This window comes from Staurois parvus, unplaced genomic scaffold (assembly GCF_062004578.1).
Source record: "Staurois parvus isolate SC_StPar_1 unplaced genomic scaffold, SC_StPar_1.0 ptg000517l, whole genome shotgun sequence".
In the NCBI taxonomy this organism is placed as follows: Eukaryota; Metazoa; Chordata; class Amphibia; order Anura; family Ranidae; genus Staurois; species Staurois parvus.
This window is the reverse complement of record NW_028318313.1, coordinates 1,080,666-1,097,286: the sequence shown is the minus strand read 5'-3', so window position 1 is coordinate 1,097,286 and position 16,621 is coordinate 1,080,666. Positions and strand designations below refer to the sequence as shown.

Here is a 16,621-nt window from a genome sequence, read left to right as displayed (position 1 = left end):
CAATAACTCAGCCAACAGTCACCTTTTAAACAAACCATATCCGCACAATGTGCAAGGGAAAACAAAGTATATAAAAGCAGGTATTTGAGTGTACACTAGTCAGGACTTGCAAAAATAGTTTCTTGACGGCAGCCACTAGCTTGTCACCAAGCCTGTCACATATAGAGTAAGTAAATGGGTGTAGCCTGTGTAGTCATATTAGTGTAGTGAAGGCAGGGACAAAGGGGCAGGTCTGCGTTGTTCAGTGTACAGGAGGTGACAACACACTACCAGGAGAGTTCCAGGTGGACTCAGGAGGGTGAGCTCAGGAGAGATATTCCTGGATTGAAGGATGGAAGAGGCACCACCTATTATCACCTTGCCAGCAGGAACCGTCTGCAGCACAGGTTAGTGACACTGCTATTTACCTGTCACCCAAATTTACATTAAAATACATTTTTACGCTAGCTGTGATATTTTATCTACATCTTGTACTTATAGCCTGTATCAAATAGTCTCTATAAAAGGGAGAGCAAAGAGTTATTTTTAGCCTAGAGCAGCAAACCTGTGCTTGTTTTAAATAACCAATCACGCTTTGGTAAAATCTGCCATTTTAATATTTCATCTACACTGATTGGATGTTCAGATCAAAGAAAGATTTACTAAGAGAAAGCAAATGTGCCTTAGAGCTTGTTCACACCGCAATCCTGCGCTCAGTGTGCGGTTCTGCATGTGCGCTTACATGCATTTCGAATGCATTTTTTGGGCATAATTTCTTTGTTTCACTATTTAGTATGCAAACTTTTTTCCTGTGTGGCTATGTTGATTTTTTAAATTTATATACGTTTACGTGTGTTCTGGTGCTTTTTTTGAAAGCATCGTGACTGAATACAACTAGGGTGATTAGAAAACATTGATTTTACTCTGTATGCATTCAGGATGTCTTAAAAAAATGCTCCCAGCTGCACCTGGAGTAAACGAGCCCTTAGGTATATCATTCCTAAAATTCTAGTTTTTTTTTCTGATGATATGCTGATACTGAATTCCTACATGGTAGAATGAGATGAGTGTTTTCATTATTTAGGTCTAGGATGTGAGATCAGTTGTTTACAAAATTGTGCTGGTAATATTATTTAATTTAAAAAATAGGCTGGGAAGGGCAGGAAGGAGTGATGATGTTGGGGTTGATGAGATGCCTAGGTGTTCTGCTGCTGCGGGGTCACGTCTCTGGTATGTATAGGTGAGTGTTGGGGTTATAGTGGAAGAACAGGTGAGCTCAGCAGTGACTCAGGTAGGGAGGAGAGACAACTGCTGATGAGGGGTGGTGCGACTTGCACAAAGACATTTTGACATCAGAGCAGGACAGAAATGGCTATGCTAATGTGTAATGTGTACACAACAGTGTCATTTCTAGATACTGTACAGGTGAGTCACGTCAAGGGCTTGGAGCAGTTTACCTGGTTGAAGTGAAACACAGTGTACTGACATTTTCCACTGATTGCACACATTGGTCTGTAGAAAGTTTCTGTCAACCAGGGCAGGGCTACAGAATGTTCTAATCGGATGAAACATTCTGTCCAGGACATTATACCATTTCAACCCTTTACATCAAACTGACTCAACACTGTCATTAAAGAATTTGGAAAGCTGAGGTTTGTAGTTCTGCAAAAAAGGAAGTTATAGTATAAAGAAGTTTGTATTAAGGTTATAAAGCGATTGTATGCAACATCATTAATAATGTTGTTATAATATAAATTATCATGCTGGTTATAATAATAATTATTATTACTACTATAACTTTTATTCAAATCACTGGATCCTTGTACTATGCTGGCAGCTTTCCTACTGTCTGTCCTTCATCTTAACTTTATTTTAAAATTTTATTAAAGCCTATGTTTTTAATAAAATAAAAATGATGTTATACATACCTGCTCTGTGCAATGGTACTGCACAGAGCAGCCCCTCACTTCCTCTTCTGGAGTCTGGTTCATCCAGTTGGTGCCCTTATAGCAAGCTATGGGGGTAATCGTGTGGGCGAGCTCCTGAGATGCGCTGTGCGCATCCATATACATACCCACACCGGCTCAGCCCTTCCCCCACTCCCTCCTCAAAGGATTTGACTGACAACAGCAGGAGCCTATGGCTATGTCTCCTGTAAAACCAGGAATTGAAGCTAGAAGAGCTACAGCCGGGGACAGAGTTGGATCGCTAACAGGACTCAAGTAAATGTTTGTGGGGATGGGTAGAGCAGTTAATAGAACATTTTTAACCTTAGTGCAGGGAATATAAAAAACTATTAGGCCCCTTTCAGACAGTATTCCAATCAGGTGTGCCTGTCAGTTTTTCATAAGGACTTGAATGGAAGGACCATTCATCCCTATGGACATGGGTGTAAATGAACTTGTGCCATTACGGTATGCTAAATGGATGAAAGATCCTCTTCTGTTTAGGTAGATGGAAAATGGAGTCCATTTACTCCCAGCCACCCATCCAGTAGAGCATGTTCTGTCCATGTCCACTCTACCGAAACTGAGCAGACATGAATGTGGCATCCGCCCTCTCTGCTTAAATTAGCAAGGGTGCTCTGAGCTGATCCAATGCTGATCGGAACAGAATCCATCCCATGTGAAAGAGGCCTTAGGTACGTTTCACTTGGGCAATCCAATCAGGTCCACCTGTCAGTTTTTCAGGTGGAAGGTTCATTTTTCCTTATGTACAGAGGGGTGTAAATGAACTTGTGTCCATTTACACCCAATTACCTCTGGATCCGATCAGGTGCACTAAAAAAATGGAAGGGGATCTGTCCTCTTCTGTTTAGGTGGAGTGAATCAGAGAGTAGTCCCAGCCACCCATACATTAGAGTGCATTACTCTGATCTGCAGAGAGTCAGCACATAGATCCCCTTGTGATTGGAACAGAATCTGCCCCATGCGAAAGGGGCCTAAACAAAACTTATTTCTTGTCTAAGAGCGGCTTTGCACGGTCTGGAGTAGTCCCGAAGCGCTTTCGATAAAGTTCAGCTAACCCGTGGGTTTTGTATAGGTTAGCTACACTTTCCCATAGACTTCTATGATGTCCTGCAGTACTGGTGTACATTGTGGCTCAGTCTGGATCAGTCTGAAAATCTGAAAAATGGATCTAGACTGAATGCCTGTGTGAAAGGTGCCTAAATTAAAGGTGACTTGGATTGAAGTACCATGAAAGTGACTCAGTGGAGTTTTTATTGACTGTGATTGTACTACTCATGGGTTTCCCTCATTGTAGGGCCTGAAGTCTCCCTGTCTCTGTATACAGTAGTTATATTGGGGATGTGTAAAATAAATTAAATCACATCAACAAATAAGAACTGGAAATACATTAGATTAAATGAGACTATATGACCTTTTTATGACATGCATGTAAGCATGAAGGGAACACGTATCCGTGGAATGAATTTACATTTGTGTATTTTTAAAAGGGCACACCTGTGTTCCAAAAGTGACATTGAATTTTATGCTTATTAATATGGTTTCACTTAACAAATGGTCCTTACAGCAGCCAAATAACTGTCTTTTTGGTATTTTTTGGACTTTGGGGTTTTCTTCCCATGGCTGAAACAGTGTGTATTGCAGTGGTGGTCCTCATGTCTAATATCTTCTGAAATGTCATGCATGCGCCAGGTACTGCCATAGAGGATACCACCCATGTTCGCATGCCAGTGGGAAATAGACATGGCATGTTTTATGCAGGCTGCTTCTGTATGTAAACACAGCTCCAATCCTGAATAGGCATTTGCGGACAGTTGTGGAGTTTGCAAAAAATCGATGTGTTTGGCGTCAGGTTTCATAGAAAAGTATACATACCCTCTGACCAAAAAAAAAATTTTTTACATTGCTATATCTTTTGTGAATAAGTGCTTTAAACCTTTCCTCAGCACACAGCTGTAAATTAACACTCTCCCAGCAAACACTGTTGGAAGAGGTTAGTTAAAGGACAAGTTCAGGTTCACATAAATATTCCCCAGCTCCCACTCCCTACCCCCCTAAAGTATTTTCAGTTAAAGTACCCCAAAACCCACCTACTCAGGGGCCCACTTATCTCTCTCTGGCAGCAACAACTTCCTGTGGTGTTTACATCCTTCATTGGTAAATCTTAGTGACCGTACCTGAACAGTAACTTGAATGGGGTCTTACTCAAATGTTACTGGTGCAGTTCATTCAAGTCTATGAGAAATAACTGCACAGGGGAAGGTAGAAAGTAAATCAGGCCATACATGGGTCAAATTCCAAATGATTTTTTGATCGAAAATCGATAACATCGTTCCTTCTGTAATTCGATGGTGCCACCAATGATTTCGAAAATCGGTAGTTTTTCACAAATTTCCAGCATGCCCGATAAACGAAATGGGGAGGGACCACGAAAATTGGTCGTAGCCATTGCCCTACTAACAGAGCGAAAATCGGCCAATTATTCTTAGGTCCGATTTTCGAATTAAAAATTGTTCAAAAATCGACCCATGTATGGCTGGCCTAAGTAAGTGGGTAAGTGGACAACTAGGTGGGGTTTAGCTTAAAGTAGGTTGGGTACAGAGTGTGGCAACTGGGGACTTTTTATGTAAACCTGAACTGATTCTTAAAGTGGAACTTCACTCTCTCAATCAACATTGAATATTTTTAATCCTTATACTGCTAGCATTAGTAAATAGATAGGAGAGAATATCATATTTACTTGTTTTAACCTTTTTTTTACATTTCTTCAGTTATTTCCTGGTTCACATGCCTAGGCAAATGATGTCATACATCCCAGGAGTCTTCAGGAAAAGAGGGAAAGTTCTCAGCTCAGCCAATGCCTGAGCTAAGGGCAGATGGATTCCAGAAAGTAAATGCTACATGAATCATCTGCCCTTACTTAAGATGGGCACTGCCAGAAATGCTAGGGGGTGTCTTTTAGTTATTTCTCAGCAAAATAATCACTTGCCTACCGGGCAATTTTGCCTCCTTCGTGCCCAGGCCAATTTTCAGCTTTCAGCGCTGTCGCACTTTGAATGAAAATTGTGCAGTCATGCAACGCTACACCCATATGAAATTTTTACAAATTTTTCACACAAATAGAGCTTTTTTTTGGTGGTATTTATTCGTCAGTGGGTTGTTTATTTTTTGCACTATAAACAAAAAAAGAGCAAAACATTTGAAACAAAAAACGTTTTTTTTCGTTTCTATTATAAAATTTTGCAAACAGGTAATTTTTCTCCTTCACTGATGAGTGTTGATGAGGCTGCACTGATAGGCAGCACTGATGGGCACTGATGAGGTGGCACGGATAGGCAGCACTGATGGGCTCTGATAGGCTGCACTGATGAGGTGGCACTGATGGGCATTGATGAGGATGCACTGATATGCAGCAATGATGGGCACTGATAGGTGGCACTGATGGGTGACACTGATGGGAGGCGTTGACTGACGGCACTGACTGGCGGCAATGATGGCCACTGATGGGCGCAACTGCTGGGCAGCACTGAGGGGTGACACTGATGGGTGGCACTGATGGGCACTGATGGGTGGCACTGATGGGAACAGATGGGCACTGGTCGGTGGCACTGCTAGGCACTGGTGGGTGGTGCTGCTGAGCGGCACTACAGGGCACTGATCATCAGAACACTGATCATCAGTGCCCTGATGATCAGTGCTGATCTGCTAGGTGACAGCTGCTGGTTATTGGCAGTACTTTCCTCATACTGTGACAGTGTGAGAAAAGTGCTTCCGATAACCGGCAACTGTATTTACTCGGTGATCTGCTGTGTCATTGGACATGGCTGATCACGTGGTAAAAGGCCGATGTGATTAGCCTTTTACCTCATCACGTGATCAGCTGTGTCCGTAGGACACAACAATCACAGAGATCACCAGGTGTGTGCTGCCTGGGGCACACCAGAGGGCGTGTTCTAGGAGGATGTCATATGACGCCCTCCCAGAACCGGACAACCGCGCTGTAGCTGTCATTTGGCTATAGCGCAGTAAGCGTGTGGTTAAAGCATGGAGACATGGATGGATGGGGGAGTTTGCTTTGAATATCAACAGTGAATGAAATAGCATTTTTGGTTTGTGGTGCTCAGATGCAGTGCAGTTCCACTTTAAGGTCTAGTTTACATGGGTGTTGGTAGACAAATAATTGTTGAATGTAGCACAGCATTAAGTTGTGTCTCAGACACATTTGATTAGAGATAACGTGTTACCTAAAGGCCTACCCCCCTTTTTTGTGACAACTGGAGTTTGGGGTGATTCCTTTGGAGCGTTTGCTGCATTTTGCCCTCTTTTGCGGCATATACACCCAGCTGTATTTTTAAGACAATTTAAATTCTCAGGTACATACTGAACATTCCTGCAAACTTTCTCCCAGGCTTTTCCTGTATGCATTGCTGAAGTTTGAGACAGAAGGGTCATGTAGCTCAGTGTGGCTTCACTGTATGAATTAGTGCAGCCACAATCATTGCAGCCATGGCGTGCTCCATCCAAACACACAGAAAGTGTCTTCTGCGACTCCTCTATGATCTGCTCTATCATTTCCCAGGAATTTCTGGAATTTTAGGTTCCTCCATGGTCTTACCCTAACGCCTTGTAAACACATCCCAACAGCATCATTGGTGCTATAGATACACTAATGGGGCAATCAGGGAGCTTCAATGCAGATCAAATGTATGTTCTTTACACCCGTTTAAACAAGGCCTAAATGGCTTTTTTACGATGGGCCAGTAGTAGCTTTCTTCTATGGGACAAAAATGCTTCTAGCAGTGGCAACCGCCCAACTCAGTGGTTGTAAAAGCTGAAGGTTTTTTTTTACCTTCATGCATTCTATGCATGAAAGTAAAAAACCTTCTGTGTGCAGCAGAGCCCCCAGCCCCCTCAATACTTACCTGAGCCTCATCGCGATCCAGCAATGTGAATGACAGCCTAAGCTGTCACAGGTCTCTGCCTACTAATTGGCTAAGACAGCAAGCAGGAGGCTCCTGCTGCTGTCAACCATAGCCAGTCAGCCAATGAGGAGAGATAGGGGGTGGGGTCAAGTCACGGCTCCGTGTGCTCCATTTGTGAATGGATACACGGAGCAGTGGGTGCCCCCATAGCAAGCTGCTTGCTGTCGGGGCACCTGACAGACAGGAGGAGCCAGGAGAGCCTGCGGGAGACCCGAGAAGAGGAGGATCCAGGCTGATCTGTGCAAAACCACTGCTCACAGAAGGTACTTATAGACATGTTTGTTATTTTACAAAAAAAAATTTACCTATAGAATGGCTTTAATTTTGGCAGCGGCACTGCCCGACGAATGTGATAGGGGTGTAATTTAAATTTTTTTGGTGGCTCAGCAATCACTAATACATCATTAAATGTGTCTTTTAAATGCATGCAGAGAAATACCTGAATTTCACCTGACATAAGCTTCTTGCAGTCCCTGTACAGCAGAGATCAGAGTGTGACAGATAGAAGCAGTACAAGGAGCCAATCAGTTCAAGGTCTGTATACTGGCTGATAGGAGGAGAAAGAGTGACAGAGCTCCTTTCACTGTCCAATAAGAGGCATATCTAGGATGATCCGGGCTCAGGAGAAGTGGGTTAAATTATGCTAACCATCGCATTTAGTTCATCTTTCAGCAGGAAAAAAGTGCTATGAGGGAAATATCTGAATTGAAAATGTACACTGCTCAAAAACATTTAAGGAACACTTTGAAAACACATTAGATCTCAATGGGGAAAAATATTATGCTGGATATCTATACTGATATGGACTGGGTAATGTGTTAGGAACATAAGGATGCCCCATCGTTTGATGGTAATGAAAATTATCAACCTACAGAGGACTGAATTCAAAGACACCCTGAAAATCAAAGTGAAAGAATGATGCAGCAGGCTAGTCCATTTTACTGAAATTTCGTTGAAGCAGCTCAAAATGGTACTCAGTAGTTTGTATGGCCCCCACGTTCTTGTATGCATGCCTGACAATGTCGGGGCATGCTCCTAAAGAGACGACGGATGGTGTAGGGAAAAAATGTAGGGAAAAAAATGTCTGTGGCCTCTACCTGGAAAACCGTTCCTGTTTTAGGAGTCGTCTCCTTGTTGCCCATCTAGTGCACCTTTCCATAATTTCATTAACATCAAAGTAGCTGAAACTGATTAACAACCCCCTCTGCTACTTAACTGACCAGATCAATATCCCAGGAGTTTCATTGACTTGATGCTATACTCTGATTAAAAAGTGTATCTTTAATTTTTTGAGCAGTGTATATTGCAGCAAATGCTCATTTGTTACAATACCCTTTAATAGGTTGTTCATTCTTATCATGGTATTGTTTACATAAGTTCAGCAATACCAATAGAAGAAATTTTTGCACTCAAAATGCTCCACAAAGCAAATATTTTGTTCATGCTCAGGTTCATGACATATTCACTTTAAAGCGGAGTTCCACCTGAAAAAAACAATAAACGTCAGCAGCTACAAAAACTGTAGCTGCTGACTTTTAAAATACAGACACTTACCTGTCCCTCAGTCTAGTGGTGTCCTCACCACCACTGGTTTCACCGGCCGTCTTCTCTCCCTGGCTCCAGCATCTTCAGTGTGGTCACCCGGCTGTAACAGTTTGCGGCTCCACAGTCGGGTGCCCACTGCGCATGTGCAAGAAGCGCTGCGCTTTGTGACTGGCCCCATAGTCTTTTGGGACCTGTCACGTGTCCCAGAAGACTTCAGGGAGGGAGAGGGGGAGGACAACTTCCGCTTCCGATCATCTAGGCGATCGCAGTGGAAGTGGGAGCCTGTCAAATTCAGGTACCTGCTCCGCAAAGGTGCCAATCCTTAACGGGGAGCGGGGGACAAAGGCTTACAGCGGAACTTTCCCTTTTGGGTGGAGCTCCACTTTAACATTTAGTTTTCCATTCATCAGAAATAAATGAATATAGAAACTGCAATAATAATAATAATGGCACTTCCTGTGTTGCTTCCTTTTATTGCCAAAAGAAAGAGACAAACAAGGATCAAGCATGTCAGCTTCCAGTAATATAATATTCTTATCAGTCACCCATAAAATGCACGTCTGATGGTTAAATATTTATTTATCATGTGCAAAGAAAGCTTTACTGAAATACAGTTCACTTAGACAGTACCCAGTGCTTTAGGAGGATATGGAGAATGTATGATACTGTATATGAATGTCCCTATATACACTGCTCACCCAATATATGAGAAGGTAATACGTAAAATGGTTGTAAAGGTAAAAGGTTTTTACCTTAATGCATTCTCTACATTAAGGCTAAAAACCTTTTGAATGCTTCACCCCTCCCAACACTTATTAGAGCTTGATCTTCATCTAGTGGTGTGCCTGTCTGCTGCAGCTCTTCTCTGCTCTCTCTGCTCACAGGAGACTTGGCAGCAGTGGGAGCCATTGGCTCCTGCTGCTGGCAGTCATAGCCTTTGAGGAAGTATTGGGGGGTGGGGCTGAGCCACGCTATGTCTGTCTACATACACAACCCAGCTTGAGATAGTTGGGGGTACTTGGAGAAGAAGAAAAGTCAGGATTGCTGGTGGGGGACCCCAGGAGAGAAGGTTTCGGGGCCACCATATGCAAAACCATTGAACAGAGCAGGTAAGGATGACATGTTTGTTATAAAAAGAAAACTTACCCTAAGAAGCAAATACCCCCTGATGTTGGAGGCTTCACTGATGACTGCCTTCCTATTTAACCCCAAAGTGCCTGGAAGCCTAACTGCCACTATGACACAGTCCTGGATGTGTAACAAGCTGTTTCAGTATCGCCAAACTGTTGATGTAACTACCAAGAAATTGACGCCATTTGACATGTTGCATGACAGATAGGAACTACGACCCAATGTACTTTTTGGATATCCCCAGATACAACATTACGCTTTGACCATTACTTCCACTCCAAGCTTTTCTAATCCTACGAGATCTGAACGCCTTTCATAGGGAGGCCACTTCCAGAAAGAGCTTATATCAGATATTTATAAAGCCCTTAACACTAGCCCAATCTCAAGTTCAGGTAAGCATGCCTATATGCTAAAATGGGAGAGGATCTTGGGTGAAGAGCTGCCCTTAGAAACCTGGCAGACAGTTTGGTCACAGGCAGCAAAAAGCTCTGCACCTTGCACAAAGAGAAAGCCTATAAAGTTATTTTTTCTGGTACTTCACCCTGGATCTTCTTCACACCATTCACCCAAATATGAGTGATTGCTGTAGGCGATGCCAGGGGACCCGCGGCGCTTTATAAAATAATATTTTGGTCTTGCTCCCAAATATAACCATATTGGAGGACGGTTCATGCTCTACTGCAAACCCTCTTAGATTCGACCTGTCTTCCCCTAAGCTATTTCTACTGGGATTCTCATCTCCCAAACTCCCTAAACCCCAGAAGAAACTGTAGAAACATATTCTTACAGCGGCGAGATGTCTTGTTGCACTTAATTGGAAGAAAAGATAACCTCCATCTCAAGCCACCTTGTATGAGAGAATCAAAGATGTGAAATTAATGGAACTGCTTACCGCTAGATTTAATGATACAGTGGAACAACCCAATGCTATCTGGGAAAGGTGGCACCTTCATGATTCAGCACTATTTTAAAATCCTACGATTAGTAAGGTGATTGCTAGCCTTTCACTGAGCAAAACTGGGGCATCTTACCTCTTTCTCTCTTTGTTTTTTCCTTCCTATCTGTTCTTTAATTTATAAATGTTTGAATATCCATATCCCTGATATATTGTTATGCAATATATGATGTTTCAGAGGCATATGGCCCTTGGGGACAATCCTACAGGGTCCATGGTCTTTTTAAGCTGAATGCTGTATTTTGTCACTACAACTGTGATGCATCTATTTCTTTATTTGTATGGGACTTTTTATGATGGTGTACTCTGCAATGTATATTTCCTAAAACGTTCTATCATTGTAATATGTAATATTCTAATAAAAAAATCTGTTAATTGAAAAAAAAAACCACTTTACAATCACTTTAAAGATTACATTGTACTTGGAATTGACACAGCAAGCCTTGATCGCCTGCTAGCTTGTTGTATTGTATTGTTGCTTTCTGGGCGCTCCCAGCAAAGAGATCAACTATTCTCTGCTCATGGAGCCTTAATTTTCATGCGGCTTTTAAAAGGAGTTTTTCCCCTGTGCTTAAAGCTGAATTCCGGGTTTGCCAATTTCTGCACAGTTATATTGGTCCAGTTTAGTGTAAATATGTATGTGCCATACTTGTGAGATCCCTGTGAAATCTGGAAATCACTGTCGTAGGCACTGCTACTACAGTTATTACTGCTAGTTTCCAGGTTTAATGAACACATGAGGTCATCCACTCGGCTCCATTCAGAAAGCATTCTTTGACTGAAGGAGGTGGAGATTTAGATTTCATCACCCTGCCTCCCCACCTTGTCCAACCATAAAACTCTTTGTATTCATTGAGAAAATGCAGTGTTCTGTGCACTTGTGCCCATCGAGTTACCTCCAGTGTTCACAGTACAGCAGGGCAGCCGCTTGGCATGCAATTTGGAAGCTAGTGGAGATCACTGTGGTAGCGGAGTCTACTATAATGATTTCCAACTTTCACAGGGATCCCACAAATATGGCACATACATGCAAAGTGTTCTATGAATGGCGCCTGTGCCAAGCGAGTAATCTTCTGTGTTCACAATACAGCAGGGCAGCTGCTCAGCATGCAGTGCAGAAGCTAGTGGAGATCACTGTAGTAGAAGTGTCTATTATAGTGATTTCCAACTTCCAGAGGGGTTCCACAGGTATGGCACATACATACAGTATTCACACTGGTCTAAGCTGGACCAATGTAACTGTAAAAAGTGATAAACAGTTAAAGCATACTGTATTTCCACTTTTGCAATCAAGTTTGAAAAAAAAACCCACATAAAAAATCATAAATAAAAAGTAATGCACTCACTGGGTACTAGGAACTGGTCAACATATCATCAGTAGGAAGGATATCATCTAAGGAGCTGCAAAGATTGGAAGGCAAGCAGCTGGTGAATGCAGAAAGCAGCCAGTAATCAGCTAGATGAAGAAGAGAACCGCTGTAGCACTGGTAGCTGGAACGCAAGCTGTCCAGCTCGTGTGGTGGCTTCCAGGTCTCCTCAGCCTGCTTGGTAACAATTGGCTCCACTTGGGGATGACATCACTCTGTATGGGGGGGCAAGAGTATGCGTTTCAGGGCTCTGTTCCTTTGCCAAACCATTAAAAATGAAACGCATAACATGCCCCCTGTACAGAATGACATCATCCCCGAGTAGAGCCGATTGTTACCGAGCGAGCCAAGGAGACCCAGAAGCCACCACATGAGCCAGACATTTGCATTCCAGTTCCCAAAACTATAGAGGTTCTCCTCATCTTTCATCTAGACGCTTCCTGGCCAAACTCTGCATTTGCCAGCCACTTGCCTGCTGATCTCTGCAGCTCCTTTGAAGACATCCTTCCTACCGATGATATGCTGATAATTTCCTAATACCAAGTGAGTGTATTACTTTTATTTATGATTTTTATGCAATTAAACAGGTTTACACTTAGATGGAGGCACCCTCTCGCTTGTTTTATACTGCTCCTCTCCCTTCCTGGTCTCACAGGAGACACTGAAAGCAGCTGGAGCCATATTTTCCTGCTGCTGTCCGTCAAACTCCTATGAGGAGGGCCATAGCTTGCTGGCACTGTGTGTGTCTGTACATGCACACAGCCCAGCTCCGGAATGTGGGCGCACAGGTGTCCCCTTAGCACCTGGCTTGCTGAAGCTGCACTCGGAAGAGAGAAGGGGACAGTGCCAGTGTTGGACTACCAAAGGAGAGGTAGGAGACTGCTCTTTGTTGACATATCACAAAATGACATTTCATTCATCCTTATGCAAGGCAGCACGTTGCTGTGAAAAAAATGCAACGTGCCCTACTTTTTAGCACTTAACTCATAGAATTTGAGGTAAAAAGCCTTGTCTGTGCATTGGGGCTGCTGATCACGAGTGCAATGATTTACAGGCTCCCAAGAAAAAAATTTGTACGTTTTTTTTACATGCAAAGTGAACTTATCCTTTAAGGGATGTTTCTGGTGATAACTGTCAGATGCCAGAGTGTTTATATTACTTCCCAAATTAACTTTAAAGCCCTCAAATGGTTGAGGTCATAGCTGGTCATGTATGCAGCAACACAAAATAAAATCTTTCAAAGGAGTTGAATAACTGGACAAACTGGCTCAGAGTAGACTCATTATAACTTAAGGGCTCCTAAGTAAATTTTTTAAATGCTTGACATGTTGTTGTGGAGTATTGTAGTACCAGAAGATAACAACCAATTTGTATCCCTCAGAAACTGAATGTGTACTTAACAAGCCTTGGTAAATTAAAATCCAATGTTTTGTGGGCAGGAATATTACATTTCTTCAATGGATAGCAGAACTCACACAAAGAAACATTTAATTTTCTTGTTCATATGAGTTGGAGCAGTCATATTTTATATTCAGAGGAGATAGAAACCCATAGTGTTTTTCCTCGAAAACAGGGAAAACTTCCAAACTGGGTACAGTGTTTTCCTTCAGCTTGACCAGGCTGTAGGTTATCTGTATTCACCTATCACTAGTATAGCGACCTACAGACATTAGACAGTAGTTGAGTGTTTGGAAATGATCCAAGTTCTGAAAGAGCTCAAAGATCTTCTATGCATGAATAGAAGTGTTTAAGTGTATGAACATGAATGTTTTTAGGCACTTCATGTGCTGTTCTTATCACAAAACATATGGTCTAATCCAGAAAATTTCATGCTGGCCTGTAAGGAACAATTGCTGCATCACTGCTATCCTAACATGCAGTAACATAAATATAATAAAATACAAAATCACTGAATGCTGCTTAGTGCCTTCTGTTCACTTTCTTTTAAACAAGGCCCCAAATAGTGGTTCAGGAACAAAAATGCCAGCTACTCCCCTACTTCTTCCCAGAACCGAACCACGGTACCCATGGCTTCTAGAATACACCACAGCTACTCTCGCATTTCTTACCGGCAACAAGGTAGCATTCTAGAACAAATTATACCAAGGTAGCCATTACTACTAGAATTATAGAATAAATAACACTTACCCTCTTACTTCTTGCCAGACCCAGGATAACCATTACTTCTAGATTGAAGCACAGCTACTCCCTCTCTTCTTCCCAGAACCAAGGTAGCCATTGCTTCTAGGATAAATAACAGCTACACCCTGACATCTTCCTATGACAAAGGTAGCCATTGCTTCTAGAACATATACAGCTACTACATTACTTATTTTTAGGACCAAGGTAGGCATTGCCTCTAGAGCAAATCACAGCTACTCCCTCACTTCTTCCCAGGACAAAGGAAGCCATTTCTTCTAGAAAAGATCAAAGCTACTCCATGACTTATTTCTAGGACCAAGTAGCCATTGCTTCTAAAATAAATCACAGCTACTCCCTCATTTTTTTCCAGGACCAAGGTAGCCTTTGCCTCTAGAACACATGATAGCTACTCCCTCACTTTTTCCCAGGACTAAGGTAGCCATTGCTTCTAGAGCAGATAACAGCGACTGCCTTTTCTACCCAGGACACATCTAGCCATTGCATCTAGAACAAATCTACTCCCTCAGTTTTTGTACACTTTTCTGTAGTTATTGTAAGCACAAGTTCTAACAAGAACCTAAAAAGGGAAAGAAATTTCTAGGCAGAGTTTGAAGGCCTCAGTATGGGACATGCAGCATCTTGGGTATTGGTAATGGGAATTATGACATCCATTCCAACAGTCTGGGAACTGGTCAGCTTTCTTGTACCATAGTGCAATCCTTAACCCCTTAATGATTATTGAACTACTATTAATTTTTAGTATCTTCTTAGTGAACTAACAAAAAATTAATTTTGGGACAGATTTGGGTTTCTTACTTAGGTCTACTTGGGTTTCTTACAATATTATACCAAATATATAAACAAACATATGGGAAAAAAATCTATGTTTTATTATTTAGGAAAATTTTAAATGTGAAAAAATTTAGATTTTTTTCCAAAATGTTTTTCCCTACCAATTTATTTTATTTGTATGTTCTATGTATATATGGAAAGGCAATTAGGCATTGGGGAATAAAACAAAAACTGCTGCAGATATAAAGTGCAGGCATCTAAAGGTGCATACACCTGCAGAAGACCTCAAGACCCAGGAGTTCCCTCTGAATGCTTGCCCTTTCTGACATGTAAAGCTCTGGAACATCCAGACAGTGCTGATGTTTGCCACTTTGGCACATTCCTATTCTCAAGTGAGACTGCCATTCCTATTTGCAGGCGAGAACATATTGGTCCTATATAACTGTGTGGGAACATAAGCTCCAACACTACTTATAAATGTCAGGCTTTTTCCTGCCAGAATAGCTAGCCATTAAGGTTATGGAAGTTGTCGATGATAGTATTTCCCCTATGAAATACTAATCTGTAAATTATCTTACCCTTACAAAGCAATATGACACTTATAAAAGAAACTTAAAAAAAAACGGTCAGATATGAGCAAAAAGCATACTACTTTGTCATCTGATTGCCTACCAGTCAGAACACTCAGTAATTGTTTAAAACTGCATAAATCTGGAACCATAAGCACATAGATCTACAGCAAGCCCCCGGGGGATCCTGTGGCTTGCTGGTGTATAACCTAAGGCTGAGTGCCTTGATAAAGTATTCATACCCCTTGGAATTTTCCACATTTGTCATGTTACAACCAAAAACTTAATTCTATTTTATTGGGATTTTATGTGATAGACCAACACAAATTGGCACAAAATTGTGAATTTGTTTTCAGCCCCCTTTACTCTGATACCTCTAATTAAAATCTAGTGGAACCAATTGCCTTCAGAAGTTACCTAATTAGTAAATAGAGTCCACCTGTGTGTAATTTAATCTCAGTATAAATACAGCTGTTCTGTGAAGCCCTCAGAGGTTTGTTAGAGAACATTAGTGAACAAACAGCAACATAAAGGCCAAGGTACACACTAGACAGGTCAGGAATAAAATTGGGGAGAAGTTTAAAGCAGGGTTAGGTTCTAAAATATGCCCCAATCTTTGAACATCTCACGGAGCACTGTTCAATCCATCATTTGACAATGGAAAGAGTATGACACAACTGCAAACCTACCAAGACATGGCCGTCCACCTAAACTGACAGGCAGGGCAAGGAGAGCATTAATCAGAGAAGCAGCCAAGAGGCCCATGGTAACTCTGGAGGAGCTGCATGGATCCACAGCTCAGGTGGGAGAATCTGTCCACAGGACAACTATTAGTCATGCACTCCACAAATTCAGCCTTTCTGGAAGAGTGGCAAGAAAAAAACCATTGTTGAAAGAAAGCCATAAGAAGTCCCGTTTACAGTTTGTGGGAAGCCATCTGGGGGACACAGCAAACATGTGGAAGAAGGTGCTTTGGCCAGATGAGATGAAAATGGAACTTTTTGGCATAAAAGCAAAACGCTATGTGTTGTGGAAAACTAACACTGCACATCACCCTGAACACATCATCCCCACCGTGAAACATGGTGGTGGCAGCATCATGTTGTGGGGATGCTTTTCTTCAGCAGGAACAGGGAAGCAGGTCAGAGTTGATGGGAAGATGGATGGAGCCAAATACAGGACAATCTTAGAA

The 16,621-nt window shown here is 42.1% G+C and overlaps 1 protein-coding gene across 1 annotated transcript in view; it reads left to right on the top strand.

Annotated features, from left to right (window-relative positions):
* The first annotated feature begins 230 nt into the window (after positions 1-230).
* Positions 231-16,621, top strand: part of NIPAL1 (NIPA like domain containing 1) — a 52,482-nt gene continuing 36,091 nt past the window's right edge. Inside the window, exon 1 of the mRNA XM_089690120.1 lies at positions 231-386. Within this exon, the coding sequence (XP_089546246.1) occupies positions 332-386 (55 nt within the window). The 5' untranslated portion in view covers positions 231-331. The remainder of the gene's footprint in view (positions 387-16,621) is intronic.